The sequence below is a fragment of the Genypterus blacodes genome, unplaced genomic scaffold, assembly GCF_046128005.1.
Source record: "Genypterus blacodes isolate CSIRO-AG114 ecotype Tasmania unplaced genomic scaffold, CSIRO-AGI_Gbla_v1 ptg000090l_1, whole genome shotgun sequence".
In the NCBI taxonomy this organism is placed as follows: Eukaryota; Metazoa; Chordata; class Actinopteri; order Ophidiiformes; family Ophidiidae; genus Genypterus; species Genypterus blacodes.
Genome location: NW_027466895.1, coordinates 2,217,324 through 2,235,813, shown reverse-complemented (window position 1 = coordinate 2,235,813; position 18,490 = coordinate 2,217,324). Strand labels below are relative to the sequence as shown.

The following is an 18,490-nucleotide window of genomic DNA, read 5'->3' as shown; positions in this document are numbered from 1 at the left end:
TCACACCGGTTCACTCTTTCGCTACGGGCAAGAAGACTCATACCTGGTACCTAGCAGGAGTGTGTATCTCTGCACGGTGTGTGTGTTGAACACTTAGCACCTTTACATAACAGCACAATAAAATACCAGCTCGCAAGCATTCTCGTTTGGTTCCCCAGATCGGGGGATTAACTGCAAGCCCCGAGCAAATTCACCTAGTTATGTGATCTAACCGGAGAAATCACACATTAGCAAAACAACACACTCATTGCCTTTAGTGAGGGCGAGAGCATTGAAAAGGAGGCTCCTCTTGCTCTCTGACTCACACACGTATCCACCAGAAAGCAGGAGAAGAGAAGTAAACAAAAGTAGAGAGTGCACCTGAATGTTCCATTAGTGCTTTCTACAGCAGGAAAGTAGCACTCACTCTGATCTGCTCTATGGCTCATCACAAAACCCCCCAAAAAGAGACGGGAAAAATAACTGAAGAGTTCAAATGATCTCAGACTTTGCTGGTGAAATTGAGTAGTCAGTCTGCTGAGTGTTAAGTTCAGTTTGCAATTAAGAGAAACCTTCCGGCAGACTGTTAAGTTATGCACAGAGGGGGAAATGAACAACAAATACGCCTGCTGATGGATGAAATTATGACCGTAGCCACTTTGACAGGCATCAGCTGCTGTTTGTGGAGATTTTTCTCTGGTTTAAAACAAACAATTTATCTGATAAAACACTGAGAGGAGCTGAAAGGGGCGACTCCATCTGCTGATGCAGCAGCCGGCAGGAGGAGATAAAAACAACTCACACATCAGTGCCATAAAGAGTGAATACAGTAGAGAAGCAGAATTCACAGGCATTTACAGGATGTTTAAAGCTGATTCACCAATGCACCATCACTGGTTACTGATCAGGATCCAACCAGATCATCACCATCCATTATTACTATGATGATCCATCAATCTACTGACTATTTTGATTTGGACTTGAGTAATTGATATTTGAATGTGCATATGTTTAGAGTGTATCGAGTTGAAATGAGCTTACTTGAAATAGGAGAACACTTGGAATACTTGAAATAGTTGCTTGCCATTGATGGATGGTGACAGATCCAACAGGACAACTTGTTGGCATTTCATCTGACTGATGCATGTGCATTAGGAGAGGTGAGGACATCTGGCCTATGTTCAATTGAAAGGGGAGGAAGGAAGGGAGGAAGGTTGCTTCAGTGTGCATGTGTGTGTGTGTGTGTGTGTGTGTGTGTGATGTATGCTAGAGCAGTAGGTGTTAAAAACAGCCCAACACTTTCTAACACTTCATTACCCAGGCAGTTGGAAAGCCATTTACCAAACAGGGTAAAGGCTGTTAATAAGATTAGAATCTCAAGGCACCCCACCATCAACAAAGAAGTCACAGTGCCTCACACAAGCACACGCACACACACACGCACACACCCACAGGCACACACCCACACACAGACATCTGTTTCTGTTATAGAGATACGGTTAGTAAAGAAACCATCAGTCTGTTCTTTTACCACAGTACCAAAATGCATCATTGTTTTGATTGCCTCCCCCCCCCCCTTTCTCCCTGACACACACACACAAACACACACACACTTCACTAATTTCCACCTGCTTCCATTGAAACTCCTGACGTCGAGAGCGCTGCTTCAGTAATCAGCTTGTGTGTATGTGCAGAAGTCAATGTGCTGCTGCGGTGTGCTTTCCATTAAATTTTAATTACCCCCCCTCCTCCCTTCCCCTCAATATACAAAGAATATTAAGCAAATTTATGGTGCGTGGGTTGCCAGTATAGGACAGAAAGATACGCATGTCAATGGCACAACAGAAAGCGAGAGAGTGATGGAAGAATTAAAGGAGAGCGGCACCAAAAAGACAAAGGCAGAGGGAAGAAAGACGCGAATCAGCACAATTCATTTCCCCTCATTTCCAGTGTGTACAATATTAAGGCCATTACAGGCTGCTTCTGTCAGCGCATTTGGAACAACACATTAGTTAGCAGTGGAGAGATGAGGGGAGGGAGGAGGAGGAGGGGGAAGGAGGGAAGGAGGCGCGTGGATGATCCTCTCCATCAGCTGGACTGCAGGCTTGTTGCTGCAGTAACAAACTCCGGGAAAGGGCAGTCATCCTCCTCCTCTCCTTCGCCGCACTCTTAGTCTATACGTTGTCACCTTTTTATCTTTCAATCCCTCCCTCCCTCCATTCTGTCTCTCTCTCTCCTCCCACAGCAGAGCATTTGTCTCTCCTCTCGTAATGAGGGAACAGTCTGCAGAGACGCTGAGACTGAGGCTTCATCAGCAAAGACCAGTCTCATCATGCTGCGTCGTGCACACACAGACACACACACACACGCACGGGCTTCATCAGCAAAGACTAGTGTCATTGTGCTGTGAGGTACACATACATAAACACACACACACCAACACACACAGAGAGAGAGAGAGAGAGAGAGAGAGAGAGAGAGAGAGAGAGAGAGAGAGAGAGAGAGAGAGAGAGAGAGAGAGAGAGGCTTCATCAGCAAAGACTAAGTCTCGTCATACTGCATCTTACTAGCACACACACAAAAACACAGATAAAGAAAGACTAGCAGAGGAAAGGGGGAGGCACGGCGGAAGAGAAAATAACAATTCAGCAGCAAGATAGTGCAGGTGGTTGGATGGCTTAAAAAAAGAGGGGCGAGAGAGAGAAATGAAGAGAAAGGGAGGAGGGAGATAAAAAGAGAGAGACAGAAGGTGACAGGACTGGAGAGAGAGAAGCCGAGCGATGTGACAGTGTGCCGGAGCCCAGGCCTAAACACAAACAGTTTTATCTGTTGACACCCACTGCCTCCTGACACAGCCGTCAACTGTACTTATTACCACACACCAGCCTGACACCTACACACACACACACACACACACACACACACACACACACACACACACACACACACACACACACACACACACACACACACACACTGGAGTTTTCTGCACAAACGCACCCAAAATCAAAGACTTGGTTATCTGCTGATGCACATAAACACACACGCGCACACACACATTGGGGTTTAACACGCACACACACTGGGGTTTAAGAGACATGGAGACACTACGGGGAGGAAGCAAACACAACATAAGTACGCAGAAGCACTTGTACAGCACAAACACACACACACACACACACACACACACACACACACACACACACACACACACACACACACACACACACACACAGGTAATTTCCCATAGCAGACAGGTGTGTAGGAGAGGCTGAACTCTAGGGGCATGTCGACGGCGAGCCTGTCAGAGCAGCGTTTAGTAGAGTGGCGTGCTGAGGGGCCTGTGAGTTAGCCAGGGGTGTTACGAGAGCCTCACAACCTGCCTGTACGGGTCACTGGGTAACTCGTAACTTGTCAAAGTGTGCGTGTCTGGAAGAATATACTGTATACCTGAGATATACCTCAGATTTGCAGCAACGCCTTTCTGATCAATAGCCGGACCGCCTTAACAATCCATAATCGTGGAGCACTTGTCATTAAATATAAACTTAACAAGCAGCTGAGGTGGTGTAGCACTGTTGTAATCGTTTGCACGGGTCAAAAAAGTTTTAAAAAATAACTGCAGCTAATCATTAATTGATTCCTCATTAACATCACTGTAGTGAGTAGGGATGGTCCTCTCAGTGGTGAACGCCTCTCGACAGGTGTGCTGCGGTAAAACTGCTTGTTGCTACAGAATGGTAATTCCAGGCTAAATCCACCTGTGTGTGTGTGTGTGTGTGTGTTGAATCACTAAGCGGCCTGCACTTTAATGAAGACACACGCACACGCAAGTTATCTAGCTGCTTAATGATCTAATACGTGAGGCGACCAGTGGAGATAGACCTCGGCTGTGCAACATTTACGTCCAGTGCATTTAATAAACCTATGTGGCTTAATGGGATTAAAGCAGCCAAGCTTACTTGATCTAAACCTGAACACTGAGCCAGTGTACAGACACGCAACCCTGGGAAGGTGTGGAACATCAAAACAACTGGGATTCACTCATCCATCTCAGTGACAACACATTATTTCTGACATCTGTACTTTAAGGTCACTGAATTTGTCGTTGAGTCCAAAAAAGTCGTATCTGCACGCTTTAGATTTGCCCCAGGCAGCACAGATTTATCGGATGTTTTATCATGATTTGTTGGAAAGTATTTGGCTTCCAGTCATTTCAAAAAAAGGCTCGACATTGATTTTATCTCTTGTTGCGTCCAGGAGTAAATCAGCATAGAGAGAGAGAGAGAGCAAGAGCGAGAGAGAGCGAGAGAGAGAGGCAGAGAGACAAAGACAAAGAAAGGAGATCAATGTAGTGACAATGTGGAGGACACAGTCAATGCGTCCCTTCACTCTCCCACACGGTCCAGATGTGTAAACAGAGACATGCCGCTGATTGGACACTGGAGTGACACACCCGGGTCTGTGCTGTCTCTGAGCAGATGGTCTGTGCGCTTCCGCCTTTGTGCGTCGGCATGAGTAATCGTGTGCTTGCTTGTGTGTGTGTGTGTGTGTGTGTGTGTGTGTGTGTGTGTGGTTAGGGTTGACCTTGACCCAAGAGTTCATCTGATTTCAAAACTTCTTACTGAGAATTACAAGAGTATTCGCTCCACACACGCTCACACACGGTGCGACATGCAACACTAATCATTCATTTTTGACACTTATTCCATGGAACAGTGCATTCAGCTTCCAGAAGATGGCACTGTTTCCCCATCCCTCACTGAGAGAGACAGAGCGAGAGAGAGCAAACGTGAGTGTGTGAGAGTGTGTGTTTGTGTGCGTGTGCGTGCGTGTGCGCCATCAGGTCTTCTGCAGTGCTGGCTACAGGGCCTCTCTTTAGTTTGAACTCAAATCAATGGTTATTACTGTGTCCTTGTCCGGGGCCCTCTCCCTTTCTCACTCAAGCTCACAGATGCAGAAAAACAGCTTAAACACACACACACACACACACACACACACACACACACACACACACACACACACACACACACACACACACACACACACACACACACACACACACACACACACACACACACACACACACACACACACAAACAGGGATCGCCTTTCTCAAACACAGGCTCCCTGCTGCTCTTTCTCATCTTCCTCTTATTTGTCTACAGGTGGGAATAACATACAGATTCCTTTCCCCCCCTCATATAATACTGTCAACTACAAGTGTCACCTGCCTTAATCTGATTACAAGTAATGGAATGTGTTACTTCTCTTCTGTGCTTCTCTCTCCTTTAGTCCTTTTCTGGAATAGCATCTGTTCAGTCGTCACTTGGCATTTCTCTCAGCGTCGCATTTCACAACTTAAAGACTGCACAGTATGCTCACACAACTTTAGCAAAGCAAAACAGACTGTCAGACTTCTGCAGAATGATGTATTTTTGAAATTTAAGGAAATCCACATTGAAATGAAATGGATAAAGGTGTTTGTAATACACAATATGTATGCATGTGTGTGGGTTCATTCATGTGCCATGTGTGCAAGTTGTGACGTCTTGGAGCCCGAGGCTGACCAATCAAAAAATCCATGCATGTCTAAACAATGTGCTCTGAAAATTCGCAATCAACATCTCTACGCCGCCCCCACGCTTTTACCAGAGACACTGGTATGGAGGGAGAAGGACTAGCCATTTCTCTGTAATCAAACCTGACAAGGGAGAGAACTAACACACCAATCAATGGTCGCTTTCACCCAATACAGTTCAGGTCAGCTAAGTTATGTTCCAGATTTTCTTTTGGAGGCGTAAATGTACATTGTACGACGAGAAAATGCAATGTTGAATTAGACGGGAGAAGAAGAGCAAGGAGTGTGAAGATGTGTCTCCAGGTTGCGACTGTTAAACATGAATTTTTCTATCACAGAAAATGATCTTTATCGCTCTTCTACAAAGTCATACTGAGGAAAGGAGACGGATCGATCGCTCGCTGACGGCTCAAACTAAAATGTCTCTGCGTGAATGGAGCCTTCAGCCGGCCAAGTTTAATATGTCTTTCTTTCTTTGTACTTTTCTTATCCCATCTTCCTCTTGTTCCATTTCTATCTGTACTTCTGACTTTTTCCATTCCCGACTCTGCTATCATCGTCTCGGGCCGTCTTCTACAAGTCCATCCTGTACCTCCACCCTTCCCCACCCCCTCCCCTGAAAAAGACTTCTTCTTTTCACAGAGTTTTTCAATTTCTCTCCCCTCAAGCCCTCCCTTCTTTTTTCCATCTCTCCCATCGGCCCTTTTCTCTCTCTCCTGTCAAGGACGCACATCTCTGAAAGCTGAAGAAAAAAATCATATGAATATAATGAATCACCCTTTTCATTCCGTCGTCCTCTCTTTGCACCACCCTGCTCTCTACTGCCCTCATGTACACAAAGATATGTACGCACTGATTTCCCCAACGCCTGCCAGAGCTGCCCGGCACCGTGCCACAGCAGGGAGACTCAGAAAATATAAATGTATGAATAAGAAACAAACACCACAGACCTGCACACACAGACACACAGCGTGTTAGACAATCTGCTTGACCATCTGCCTGCTTCTTGGTTAAACAAAAAGGACTTTAAGGGCCTGAGGACAGTGAGTGTGTGCGTGTTTCCTGGGGTCTCGTATATTCATCTGTATAAATGCGTGCGCCTATATCTGACCTGGCAAAATCCAGGTCTGCTTCCCTGGACATGGTGATGTTGGTGAGGTTCTGCTGGAGGACAAAGATGTTCCTGCACATCTTCTTGATGCCGGACTCGCTGATCCTCTTGAAGTACTGGGCTCCGTTGATGAGAATACAGGAGATCAAATGACCCAGACCTGGCCAGAGTAAGCAGGAGCAGAGGTGACGTAATGAGTTGAGTTCTGCATTCAGATGGGTTTTGACTGTTTTGCACCCCCAGGTCTCCATGTCCCCCCAATATCTGACCTTCAAAGATGTACTGGAACTTGTGCTGCTGCAAGGCGGCTCCCATTGCTTCCTCTATGGCCGAAATGTCCTTGTTGAGTTTGACCACCAGCGGGTCGTAGTCCATGCTCTCCACATTGGCCACAATGGCGTAATTGCCCTGCTTAGTCAGGGGGATCAGGTAATGGAAGCAATGCACCCTGGATGGAAATATGGATGGGATACGGCGGGACAGAGGAGACAAGAAATCACAAAATGAGTTGTTGGAAGACGATTTCGAACAGAATGAGTTCTCGGACAAAGATTCATAACCACCTGGCATGAAAGAAGGAGAGCGCAAAACACACTTGAGGTGAATTTTAACCGATCCTGTTACAATGTTTGGCTTCTTTCTGCCCAACTGAAGGCTTACAGCCTGTATTCAGGTCCATAAGCTGGGTCGTTTCTATCACAAACATTAAGGAGTCAATACTCTCATAATTCCACAATCACAGCGCCGTGAGCAGAAAGCCATAAAGATGATATGGGTGAATGTCTTTCTCCCCAAGGTAAAATCATCTCCAGATTTTGAAAGCCTCCATTTCAGCTCCTTCTGTCTCTATTAAAGCCAAAATCATTTCTCCCACTTAGCTACCTCGCTCCTTTAACCCCCCCCCCCCCCAACCCTTTAACCTCCACTCTCTTCTGTTTCTTCCTCCCTCATGGCTTGCTCTCTCTTCTTCTCACGGCTTCATTTAGCTGGTAACGCTATCAGGGGAAATTCGCTAGATGAGGGGGTGGGTGTGGGGGGAGTCAATGGTCTGTAGCTTATAGCCAGACATCAGCCTCGGGGAGGGTTTCCTAGTAAAATCATAAACAATATTGCATAAGCTACACAATATCCTACGGGGAAATAGTGGTACAGGGAGGGATGATGGGAAAGATGGGAGAGAGGAGGGATGATGGAGGTCTATTAGCGGCTGTGGAGGAATAAAGGTGGTGTGGTAAATTAACTAGTACATCAAAATTCAACACATATAAAGGAGACCGTGGTGTGAATTCTAGATTTGGGGTATTCAGAGTAGAACTGTGATGTCTGAGGTCATCGTTGGTCACATGTTCTCAACTTGTGCTAAAACTAGAAGGTGGAACTCTTATTATGCTCAAAGTGAGAGCAGCAAAATAACTTTTGTGCGTGCAAGTGTTCCATCTCCATCTTACCTGACCTCCAGGTGCAGGACCAGGAGACAGCGGTCAGCGATGTCTTGGAAGCCCCTGGACAGGTCAGTCAGGGTCTGGAGGATCTGCTCCCTGCTCCGCTCACTGTCACTGCCTCCCTGGCTGTCTGCCCAGCACGGAGAAGCGCCTGGACGGAAAGACACAGCCAAAAGACGGAGAAGACATTAAAGATGGAAGGTGATCAAACGCATGCTGTGAGAGGCAGGAAGTAATGAGGACCAGAGGTCGAGTGTTTAGGCTGAGACACGGTTCAACTTCACACAACTGCACAACTCCCAGAGTCCTTCGGTGCACTCCTGCACTTTCTTCTCACCACTTCTTGCTGAGACAGCAGGAGCATGTGTCAGTGCGCTGCATTGTAAACCACACAAAAGACCTGTGCCTGTGTGTGTGTGTGTCTGTGTGTGTGTGTGTGTGTGTGTGTGTGCGTGCGTGCGTGAAAGAAAGAGAGCCAAAGAGCAAGAGAGCATGATGAGTGTATATAAATTCGGCCCAGTGTAGATCAATGGCCATAAATTAGCAAGGGGAGGAAAGGGAGAGAAATTGGCCCCGTCACTCATATGTAAGTCTATTTGGTCAATGAGGTGAGTGTGTGTGTGTGTGTGTGTTTGTGTGTGTGTGTGTACGTGAACAGAGGCTGACTGTTGAGCATTAGAGTGCAGGGGTCCACGATCGATGTGCCGCAGTGAAAGCCAGCTCCCCAGTTACTCTTCCTGCCCTTCCGAAGGTCACACATGCATGCACACACGCAAGTTCACCCTCCCAGAACAAACACGCATGCACGAACACACACACACACACACACACACACATACACACACACATACACACACACACACACACAATCTAAACTGAGGCTAGAAAATCTTGTCATCTGTCCTCCATCTCTGTGACCAATTCCTCAGAATGATATCCACCAAAACTGATATAAACGTGGTTATAGGTGAGTTATATATTTTGATTTGAACCCCGTCAGTCCCGAACACTTTGGGCTTTGACCCCATCATATATAACACTGACAGATTTCACACAATAAGGATAACGGGGAGTAATGGTGTTTATTTGTCCGAAACCTCGATGTACATTTCTGACCCTTTGAGTCCCTCTCTCCAAGTGTGTGTTTGGACGCTTTATATGTGCTGGTGAATATGTGCGTCTGTGCCTATTAAACTTGACCCCGCCTCCCCCCCGATAAGCAGCGAGAGCCATTGGCTTAGGCAAACAATGGCTGAGTTGTGTGTCATGGTCTAATCGACAAAGCAAACACACAGGGCTGCTGCTCGTCTGGTGGGCATGTGTGATATGAGGGAGGTTGGGAGATTGGAGATAGTATTTCCTATTAAATGTGTGCGTGCGTGCGTGCGTGCGTGCGTGCGTGCGTGCGTGCGTGCGTGCGTGCGTGCGTGCGTGCGTTTAAGTGTGTGTTTTTACCAGCAGATCACTCAGTGGTTCACTCTTCAATTAGAGCAGAGATCTCTCACACTGTTAAATGGTCATTTTGTGTTGAAATAAAATCTTAATGGACTTGAGGAAAGAGGTTTTTGCTTGAGACCTTTACTCTCTCTCACACCTTCTGCCTGTGTGTGAGAGTGTGTGTGTGTGTGAGAGTGTGTGTGTGTGTGTGTGTGAAGCATTTATCTTGCTGTCTCTGCCCAACGCTCCTCTCCAAGTGCGTGTGTGTGTGTGTGTGTGTGTGTGTGTGTGTGTGTGTGTGTGTGTGTGTGTGTGTGTGTGTGTGTGTGTGCGCGCGCGCGCGTGCGTGCGTGTTTGTGTAAGTGACTTGAAGGCTTCTGTTTCCTCTCATGTGCATTACACTCACTCACTTTGGCAGCAGAAGGAAAAAGGAAAAGGCTCGGCGTGGCACACACTGCTGGGAGTCTCTCCAGGGGGTGTCCGTGAGGCACATACACACCCAAGAAACACACACATAATGGAACACAGACACACACATACACAAATTCCTTATTCCCAGCCTGTGCTGCTTTGATGATGCGAGGGAGGCGTCACAGCAGGGGGGCACCATTAGAGTCGGGGACAGACGTGCAGGGGGAGACGCCTCATTGGTCCTGACTGACAACTTTCTTGTTCTCTCTCCTCTCTTTCTTTTATTTTTTTTCTTATTTCCATCTCTTACACAGGTGCTTTGTGCATTTGATATGCCTGATTAAACGGAAGCATGTGTGTGTGTGTGTTATGTGTAGGCATGTGTGTGTGTGTGTCTGTGCTGTGCTTATCCAATTATTTTCAAATCCCATCTAAGAAAATAGTCTGTTGCTTTCTGCATCTGCAGAAGATGAAGGCGGCAAATATGAAGAGAGACGATTCCACAGACAGACAAACACACACACACACACACAAACACATACAGTGTACATGTACATTTCACGCATGGACCTGCCATTAAAGGCATAACAGACTAAGAAAGGAGAATAACAGGACACTTGATTTCTGTTGCGCCAAATCCATGCGCTAATAAAGATTCAATTAGAATCCTCCATTTCGACAAATAGGAGGTGTGAGAGAGAATATTGTGAAATAAAAGAATGAGATGGTAGATTCTGCAGCCGTGTGATGATGAATAATTCATATTTGACTGACTGGGTGAGAATGAGAGGAGCGTTATTTATTATTTTGCTGCCTCTGGTATGGGATAAACATGCACACACAGGAGGCTGAAAGAGAGAGAGAGAGAGAGAGAGAGAGAGAGAGAGAGAGAGAGAGAGAGAGAGAGAGAGAAAATGGTATAAGGACAATTTGGACATCAATAGAACAGATAGTGTCTGAGACTGCCGCCAAAACACGAAATGAAATCAACCGTAAAAGAACAAAAAACAAAACAAAACACTTGCCAAGTTAAATGGGGTTGTGAAGAAACATGTTGCTAAAGGGGAGAAATTCACTCGCCACAGTCAAGGTTAAAAGTGTTTCCCATAGGGCGTCCAAAGAAGAACGAGTGAAGGTAAAGAAAGAAGCAGAGGCGAGCCCCCCAGGGAGCTGCATCATTATTACACAGAAAGCTTGCAGCACAGCTCAGAGGTGTGTATGTATCTGTGCACCTAATGATGGCTGGACAGGGCATCAGAAGAAAAGCACACACATACATTGCCCATTAAGACTGCCGACTGTTTACAGATCCACATTCAGTACATCAGGGATCAAACGAGACTGCTTGGTGGACACCCGACCAAAATATTATGTGAAAAAATTACAAATACACACACGCACCCACCCACACACAGCAGTCTCCCCAAAAAAACAGCTGTCATGTCTGCAGTGCCCCTCGGCGTTCTCTGTGGTCTCAGGTAAATATTGTCAGACTGGATTAAATGACAAATCCCGTGACCGGATGGGTGACTAGACCTATCAGCGGTCACACACACACACACACACACACACACACACACACACACACACACACACACACACACACACACATACACACACACACACACACACACACACACGCCGCCTGAACTGATTTAAGATTCAGAATCCTGGGGACGACAGCAGAATGACATGTGCATGCATTCATCATGCCATTTTCCATTAATCATCCCAACCTGGCAACAAAGCGGCTGTGTAAACAGACTTTCTTCCTTTACACCTGCGGCGTCATCCAATGACACAGGAAGGTGACCAAACCAAACCAAACCAAACCAAACCCCCCCCCCCCCCCCCCCCCCCCCACACACACACACACACACACAATCTTAGAAACAACACAAAATGTCCTCAATCAGCATGAGGAGAACCGGGAAAACAGAGGAAGAGAAAGAAAGAGAGGAAAAGAAAAGAAAGAAAATGAGATGTTCATACCTGACTGCCTCTGTAATAAAAAATCCAATTTGGAGAGGCATAGACGTGAGGCGGGGGTGGGATGAGCTGGCGGGGGGGGGATGAGATAAGGCGGGGGTCTTTTTTTACCCCCCCACCCATCTTACACACACCCACACACACACATACATAACGACACATACGCAGTCCGTCAGTGAGTTTGGCAAACACTAAATAATGAACAATAAGTAGGCTGTCCCGGCATGATAAGTGGCTGCCCCATCCGTCCCATTAGTGCCACCCGCCAGAATTAATGATAATTATGTCACGTTCCAGCCCGCACTTTTATTGAATTGTTATCTGTCAACAGACGATGGGAGCCAGAAGAAGTCGACGACAACGGCGTCAGAATGACAAAGTTGAGGCTGAGCAAGAATATCTGAGAATAAGGCTTTAATTATTTTACGTCAAAACCAGAAAAAATGGTGACGTGGAAGAGTAAAATTTTGACTTGGAGGCTGTGAAGGCTCAATATACAACAAGAACTCGTACAAAATGAGTTCAACGGCACACTTATACTCCTGATTGCTTTCATATGATGGTGATAAAAACACACAGACTCCACGAAGAATATTATAAAGTTGTAAATCATTCAATCTTTCATTAGGAGAGTAAACGTTGGAATTAAATGCCAATGACAAATAAAAAAAAAGATTAGCATGATGATTACTGATTAACAGGACCTAAACAATAACTATGGGTTGGATGGAAACACAGTCTGATCAGTGATTAATGATTAAAAAAAAGTGAAGACTGAGCACGAACGTATGAATTGCTTTTTAAGTCCTGATTAGAGTCGACATTTAAACGTGAGCCACACACACACACACACACACACACACACACACACACACACACACACACACACACACACACACACACACAGAGGCACAGCCGAGGATAATGAGCGTGTGTGTAAAGTGCTCTTTGACAACTCCAGTGGAGAAGGTAATGAGTGTGTGATAATACACTCAAACAAGAACTTAATGAGGCACAGGTAAGAAGTGCGACGAAAGCCCTGTAAGCCAGCAGATGAGGAAACTTCAAACCAGACTGTGATCTCCACCAAAACCGCACAGACCATGCTTGCATCGGTGTCTTCTGATCAATACACTTAATGACCAGAGAGGAACGGTGTTGTCTCCTGCCTTTGTCTGCTGGAAAACAAACTCTGATGTCACACTGGGTTTGAAACAGGATATCTGTGTATCCTCGAGCTCCTTAAATTCTCTGAGATTTACTCTGATATGTAGAAAAGAGTCGAACCAGAGCGAAGAAACTGTGAATTTGTCTGTCAAATAAGATGTTTGTCGACACTCCTCAGGTAGCTTGTCGGTGTGTGTCTTGTTTGGGTGTGTGTGGTGCATGCATGCACAGCAAGTGTATGAGTGCTTACATCATCAACCGCCGCCCTCTCTGTAAACCCACACACAACTCCCACACACACCTTATAGGCATTTGAACTAGAGGCCATTGTGCTTCCACTTATACTTGCCGTTGACAATGATTAAACCTATTGTTGGTGTCATTATTGCTGATACACATTTCAAAGAAGTGGCCGCTGAGAGCAGAATGTTGGCAGATTTAAGACCTTTGATATTCCAGTGTACCAAAATAAAGCTTCCTGGTACTCACCAGAGGCGTGAGGCAGGCTGGCGAAGAAAGTCTTGAGGCGTCCGGCGAGCCACTCCATGCTCTCATGGAGGTTGGCCAGGGCCTTCAGGTCGCTGACATCACGTAGGATCTCGTTCTGGGGGATGAGCTTGTCGCCCAAGTTCCCTGTCAGCACCTCAGACTCCTTCGCAAAGGCCGCCCTGGTGGATGAGAGGTGGAGAAAACAGAGGGACATCACTCAACCATGATTTTCAACTTAATCGCTGCCACTATAGAACAGCTTCTTATTATAGATGATTAATCTTGGCAGACAAGTTTTGCTGAGTTCAGACGCAACCAAAGCAAACTTGGGGTCGGATAAACAGGAAGAAAGAGACAAACTTATGTGTTTGACTGGCTGGTTTGGAAAGACGGAGAGGAAGCGAGGGACCACAAGCGTATCATCCTCCAGGGTCACCATGACACAGACAAGATCGAGATGCTTCAAACAACAGATGGGGAGTGGGGGCTGGGGACAAACCACCAAATAGACCCCAAACCTAATTCACACATAAACACACGTGCAGCTTATTAATGAGGCTTTATCAAAGCAGCGAGTTGCCCGTCGTGCATGAGCTAATCCCCCTTTCGCAGTGATGAAAACGTGTGTAGCTCTCAAATCAAACAGCCTTATGGCCTGCTTCCCCGCTATCTCTGTGCTCAGTGTGTGTGTGTGTGTGTGTGCATGTGTGTGCATGTGTGTGTATCTGAGAAAAGAAGGTAAGAGAGAGAGGAAAGAGAGAGAGAGGGCTCAACAGATTGACTTTCTGTGGCCACATAACCAATTTATTTATTTACTTTACAATTCCGCTCCGATGAGCTCTGGTGTTCCCTGAAGAGTGCGCACACACAAAAGCAATTTCGATAAGACTTGACCCCCCCTCCCCCCACGCCCCTTCCTTCCCCCCCTGCCTCCATCTTCTGTCCTTATATTTTTCTATTTTGTCTTTACCTCGTTTCTTTGCTTCCTTCAGGTTAGATGGTGTTTAAAGGAGCAATCATGACTTATTTTATAGGTTCACCTTAGTCAACAAGAACAGGCTCAATAATATGGGAGGGAGGGAGGGATTATTTGTGTGATTGCTCAAGCGTGTGTGTGTGTGTGCGGGTTTGTGCATGCACCTCTGCTTGTTTTTGAAGACACATACTGTTTAAACCCCACTAGGATGAGCTTTTATATAAAGTCTGCACCTGTGTGTGTGTGTGCGTGCATACCTGGTGAAGTCCTCCTCATCCTCTCTCTTCTGCCGGGTCTGCCTGGGCTGGGCCATGTTAGCCCAGTTTGGGAGCGACTGGAGCAGACGGCTGATGTCCTCGTCTTTGGACCAGGAGGCGCTGATGGTCAGCTTCTCCTCACACTGGACTATAGCCCTAAAAGACACAAAGACACACCTTGTACAACGCCAAAAGACAGGCATACATGTGTCGTGAGGTAAGAGATCACGTGCGTAAAAGCAAACACGAACACCGACATTCACACAATCGCACACACTGTGCCACTTTAACAGCCTATGTTAGGCTCGGTTTTGTCTCTCGCAGGCCCCAGTAAGGCTGAGGCTGACCTGTGGCCAGATGGACTCACAGCAGTCAACCAGCCTGCTCCTCGTTCCCTCTCTGAACCCTCCACATTCTCCATTCATCTCCTTACCTGGCCAGGTGCTAGGTGCATGGATGGAGGACCTTTCGGTGCATGTATAGGGATTCATGCATATATTAAGACTGTAAGAATGCCAATACACCCCAGATCCTAATAACCCCATATCTCTATTTTTGGTTGGTGCAAATCTTGAGAAGGTTTGATGTGCAAAGTATTGAAATATTGAAAATATGCACTTTTAGGGCATAATTCCAGTATGTAGTATGTAGTACATAGTTCCATGTATGTAATTAAATACTTCTTGCAGTTGTCTTTCATTTTAGTTTTACTAGTTTTCACAGTTTGCAAGGTTACATTAGTCACAAATTGTAGTCGAGACCAAGGTTACGCGTAGGAAAGTCTGGATTGCTTTTAGGCAGTTTCTCATGCAGTTGAGTCAGGCCCTCGTCTCTTTTACCTGTAGCCTGTGTTGCAGATGTCCTTGTACTCCTTCAGCTTGTCACAGACCATCTCTAGGAACTGGTTGGAATAGGCACTGAGGTCTTGCATTAGGTTCATAAGATCCTGAATGGCTTTCTCCACGACGACCGTACTCTGGAAACAGAGAAACAGCAGGTAAGAGAACATTGGTAGGTTGCTTCAGATACACAAATCTGGGGTTTAAAAGTTTGAGAAAGCAGAAACTTGGGCAATAAAGACACTGAACAAACGTGGCCTCTAGATTTTGAGCCACATCAGTGTTGAGATGAAGAGGGTGTCGGCTCTGATCCAGCCTGCTATAGAGCCAGGCCAGTGTAATAGGATGACTCTGCCTTCACCTGTCTATCTGTCTCCTGTGGCTGGACTGATGACTGGTGTTGGAGAGCTTGTCAGGAGTCCTAACACTATATTGCTGGAATGGATGATTCTTTGTGTGTAAGTGAAGCATGAGTGCATGTGTCCAGGTGTGTGAGTGTGTGAGTGTGTGTGTGTGTGTGTGTGTGTGTGTGTGTGTGTGTGTGTGTGTGTGTGTGTGTGTGTGTGTGTGTGTGTGTGTGTGTGTGTGCGTGCGTGCGTGCGTGTGTGTTTGTGCGTGCTTTTGAGCCTCTATTTTGTGTGCACGTTCTAGGAGTGTGTGAGTCACAGTGTGTGCATTTGTCACAGTGCAGCCATCACCAGGAGCCACAGCAGGGCTGTGACAGCAGCCATTACAGATTAGCCATTCCTGCGTGACTAATAGCTGGCCCACGAACAGCAGAGCAGCTTCACATCCCCACACACTCTTACAGACACACTGCAAACTTTTTGAAAACACTCACCTTTGAGCAATTCAAGAGCTATTAAATGATATCGCAGCCCAGTATGTCGCAGTTTGCTTGATCCTGGCACTTACACAATCTATCCTACTCCTTCAATATTTGTCATAACTTGCTATTAGTCTGCTATAGCCTCCACACACTGGGTAGAACTCAGAGGAGAATGATGGATAATGCTCCTTTTTGTTCTGAAACAGACTGCAGGGGGCAGTAGTGACTGTAACTATCACCCCCCCAAAAAAATCCCAAAACTGGAGGCCCCTGGTGGGAGGATATTCATATTGATGAGTCTCTCTCCGTTTCACTTTTGTCCTCACTCATTCTTTCAGAGAATGAATGAGTGAGGGGGGAAACACGCGCGCGCACGCACACACACAGTTGCTCCCCCTGAGGGAAGTAATGATCCATAGCCCTGCCCATGCCCATGGAGTGCTAACCAAGGCCTAGTGTCTGCCAGGGTAGCGCCCTTTACTGTCCATGCCTGACTCCATGCAGCCTGCCAGGGCAGGAAGAAACACACAGAGCCTGCAGGGGGGCCAGTCGTTAGAACAGCTCTGGCAGCAGCTAGCACCGCATCCCATAGAGGGCAAATGCTGTATACAGATTAGAAAAACATGGGCAATTATAATAGCATGGAACTTGTGAGATCCCTGGAGTGACTTTGCTTTTTATATTTAGCCAGAATGGAGGGTCAGAAAAGCAGCGGCACTGAAGCAGCTACTGGAGAACAAGCTGAACGCTCGTCTCCACTTGAGCAAGTTACATGACTGATTTCATCTGACAGCCATATCAATTCAGAACACCAAAACTGTATGCACAATCTAACACTCAATGTCTTAGATTAGATTTAGATACATCAGATTGGATTACATTTATTTCAGATCAGATTGACTGTAACAATCTTTATGGGGAAATTGGGCTATGAACTGTAAAAACTAAGATACTATACAGAAGACTTTTAACCAAACACTACAAGGATTGCATGAATGAAGATGTAAAAGAGGATTTTCACAAACACCACCTCCATGTCATTATCCACAAGAACAGGATTAAATTAAAATCTCAAATAAATCTGGACATTTAAAGTGAAAACTGAAAAGTCAATAGAGCAAAATTAAATCTGACTTCACAAAGTTACTTCAGGACAAAAAACGTTTGTATCTTTGAAACATTTCCTTGAAATAAAAGCAGCATTTTTATTGCACAAGTGATTTAATATAAAAACAATTCTTGCTTCCTGACTGGATGATATACGTATAAAGCAGGTAAGAGCACCTTTGCTAGGCTTGAGGGACAGTGAATGACAGGTTTACCTCACACTACATTGAACCAACATTAAATCAAACTGCTGTGAAACATGAATTTACACCTGCCAAGGAGACTGTGTATTACTCAAGTGAAGCATATTTTGAGATCTGACTTTAGCGTCAATAAAAATTGCAATTCAGTTCAATAAAATGCAGAACAAAATGTTATCTTAAAAATAATATGCCAAGATCAAAAAACCCTGAGCGGTGGCAGAATTATTTGTCTAGGTTAACACAGAGCGTCTCCTGATCCTCTGGCTCAATAGTAGGCCGAGCCAGCAAATGGAGAATAGTAAACAACGGCTCCCCGATCCATTACTCCTGCTCTAACAAATGCTCTTGCACTCAGCTCCCTTGTCTAATTCTGCTCATTTAACACAGCCATTTGTCTTAGGTAGCAGAAATCATTAAAAAGTAATCAAGGGACAGATTGCGAATGGGTGGACTCAGGGAGAGAAAGAGGAAGAGAACGAGTGATAGAGAGAGCACATGTTAGTCCTTCTTGGCCTCCTCCATCTTATTTTCACATTGGAGGAGACAGACACTATGGATGCTTCTCCATCTTGGTCTCTCACTCACACCATTTCTTTCTAATATTTCAAGTCTGAATATCATCATACTCCACTATGATGCAAGAAATAAGCACATTACTCTTGTAATTCTACTA

The 18,490-nt window shown here is 45.8% G+C and overlaps 1 protein-coding gene across 1 annotated transcript in view; it reads right to left on the bottom strand.

The window, feature by feature from the left end:
- Positions 1-18,490, bottom strand: part of exoc4 (exocyst complex component 4) — an 82,654-nt gene that overhangs the window by 3,820 nt on the left and 60,344 nt on the right. The window contains exons 14-19 of the mRNA XM_076158923.1: positions 15,679-15,815; positions 14,840-14,995; positions 13,607-13,785; positions 8,120-8,264; positions 6,941-7,119; positions 6,672-6,831 (exon numbers count right to left, since the gene is read on the bottom strand). Of these exons, the coding sequence (XP_076015038.1) occupies positions 6,672-6,831; positions 6,941-7,119; positions 8,120-8,264; positions 13,607-13,785; positions 14,840-14,995; positions 15,679-15,815 (956 nt within the window). The remainder of the gene's footprint in view (positions 1-6,671; positions 6,832-6,940; positions 7,120-8,119; positions 8,265-13,606; positions 13,786-14,839; positions 14,996-15,678; positions 15,816-18,490) is intronic.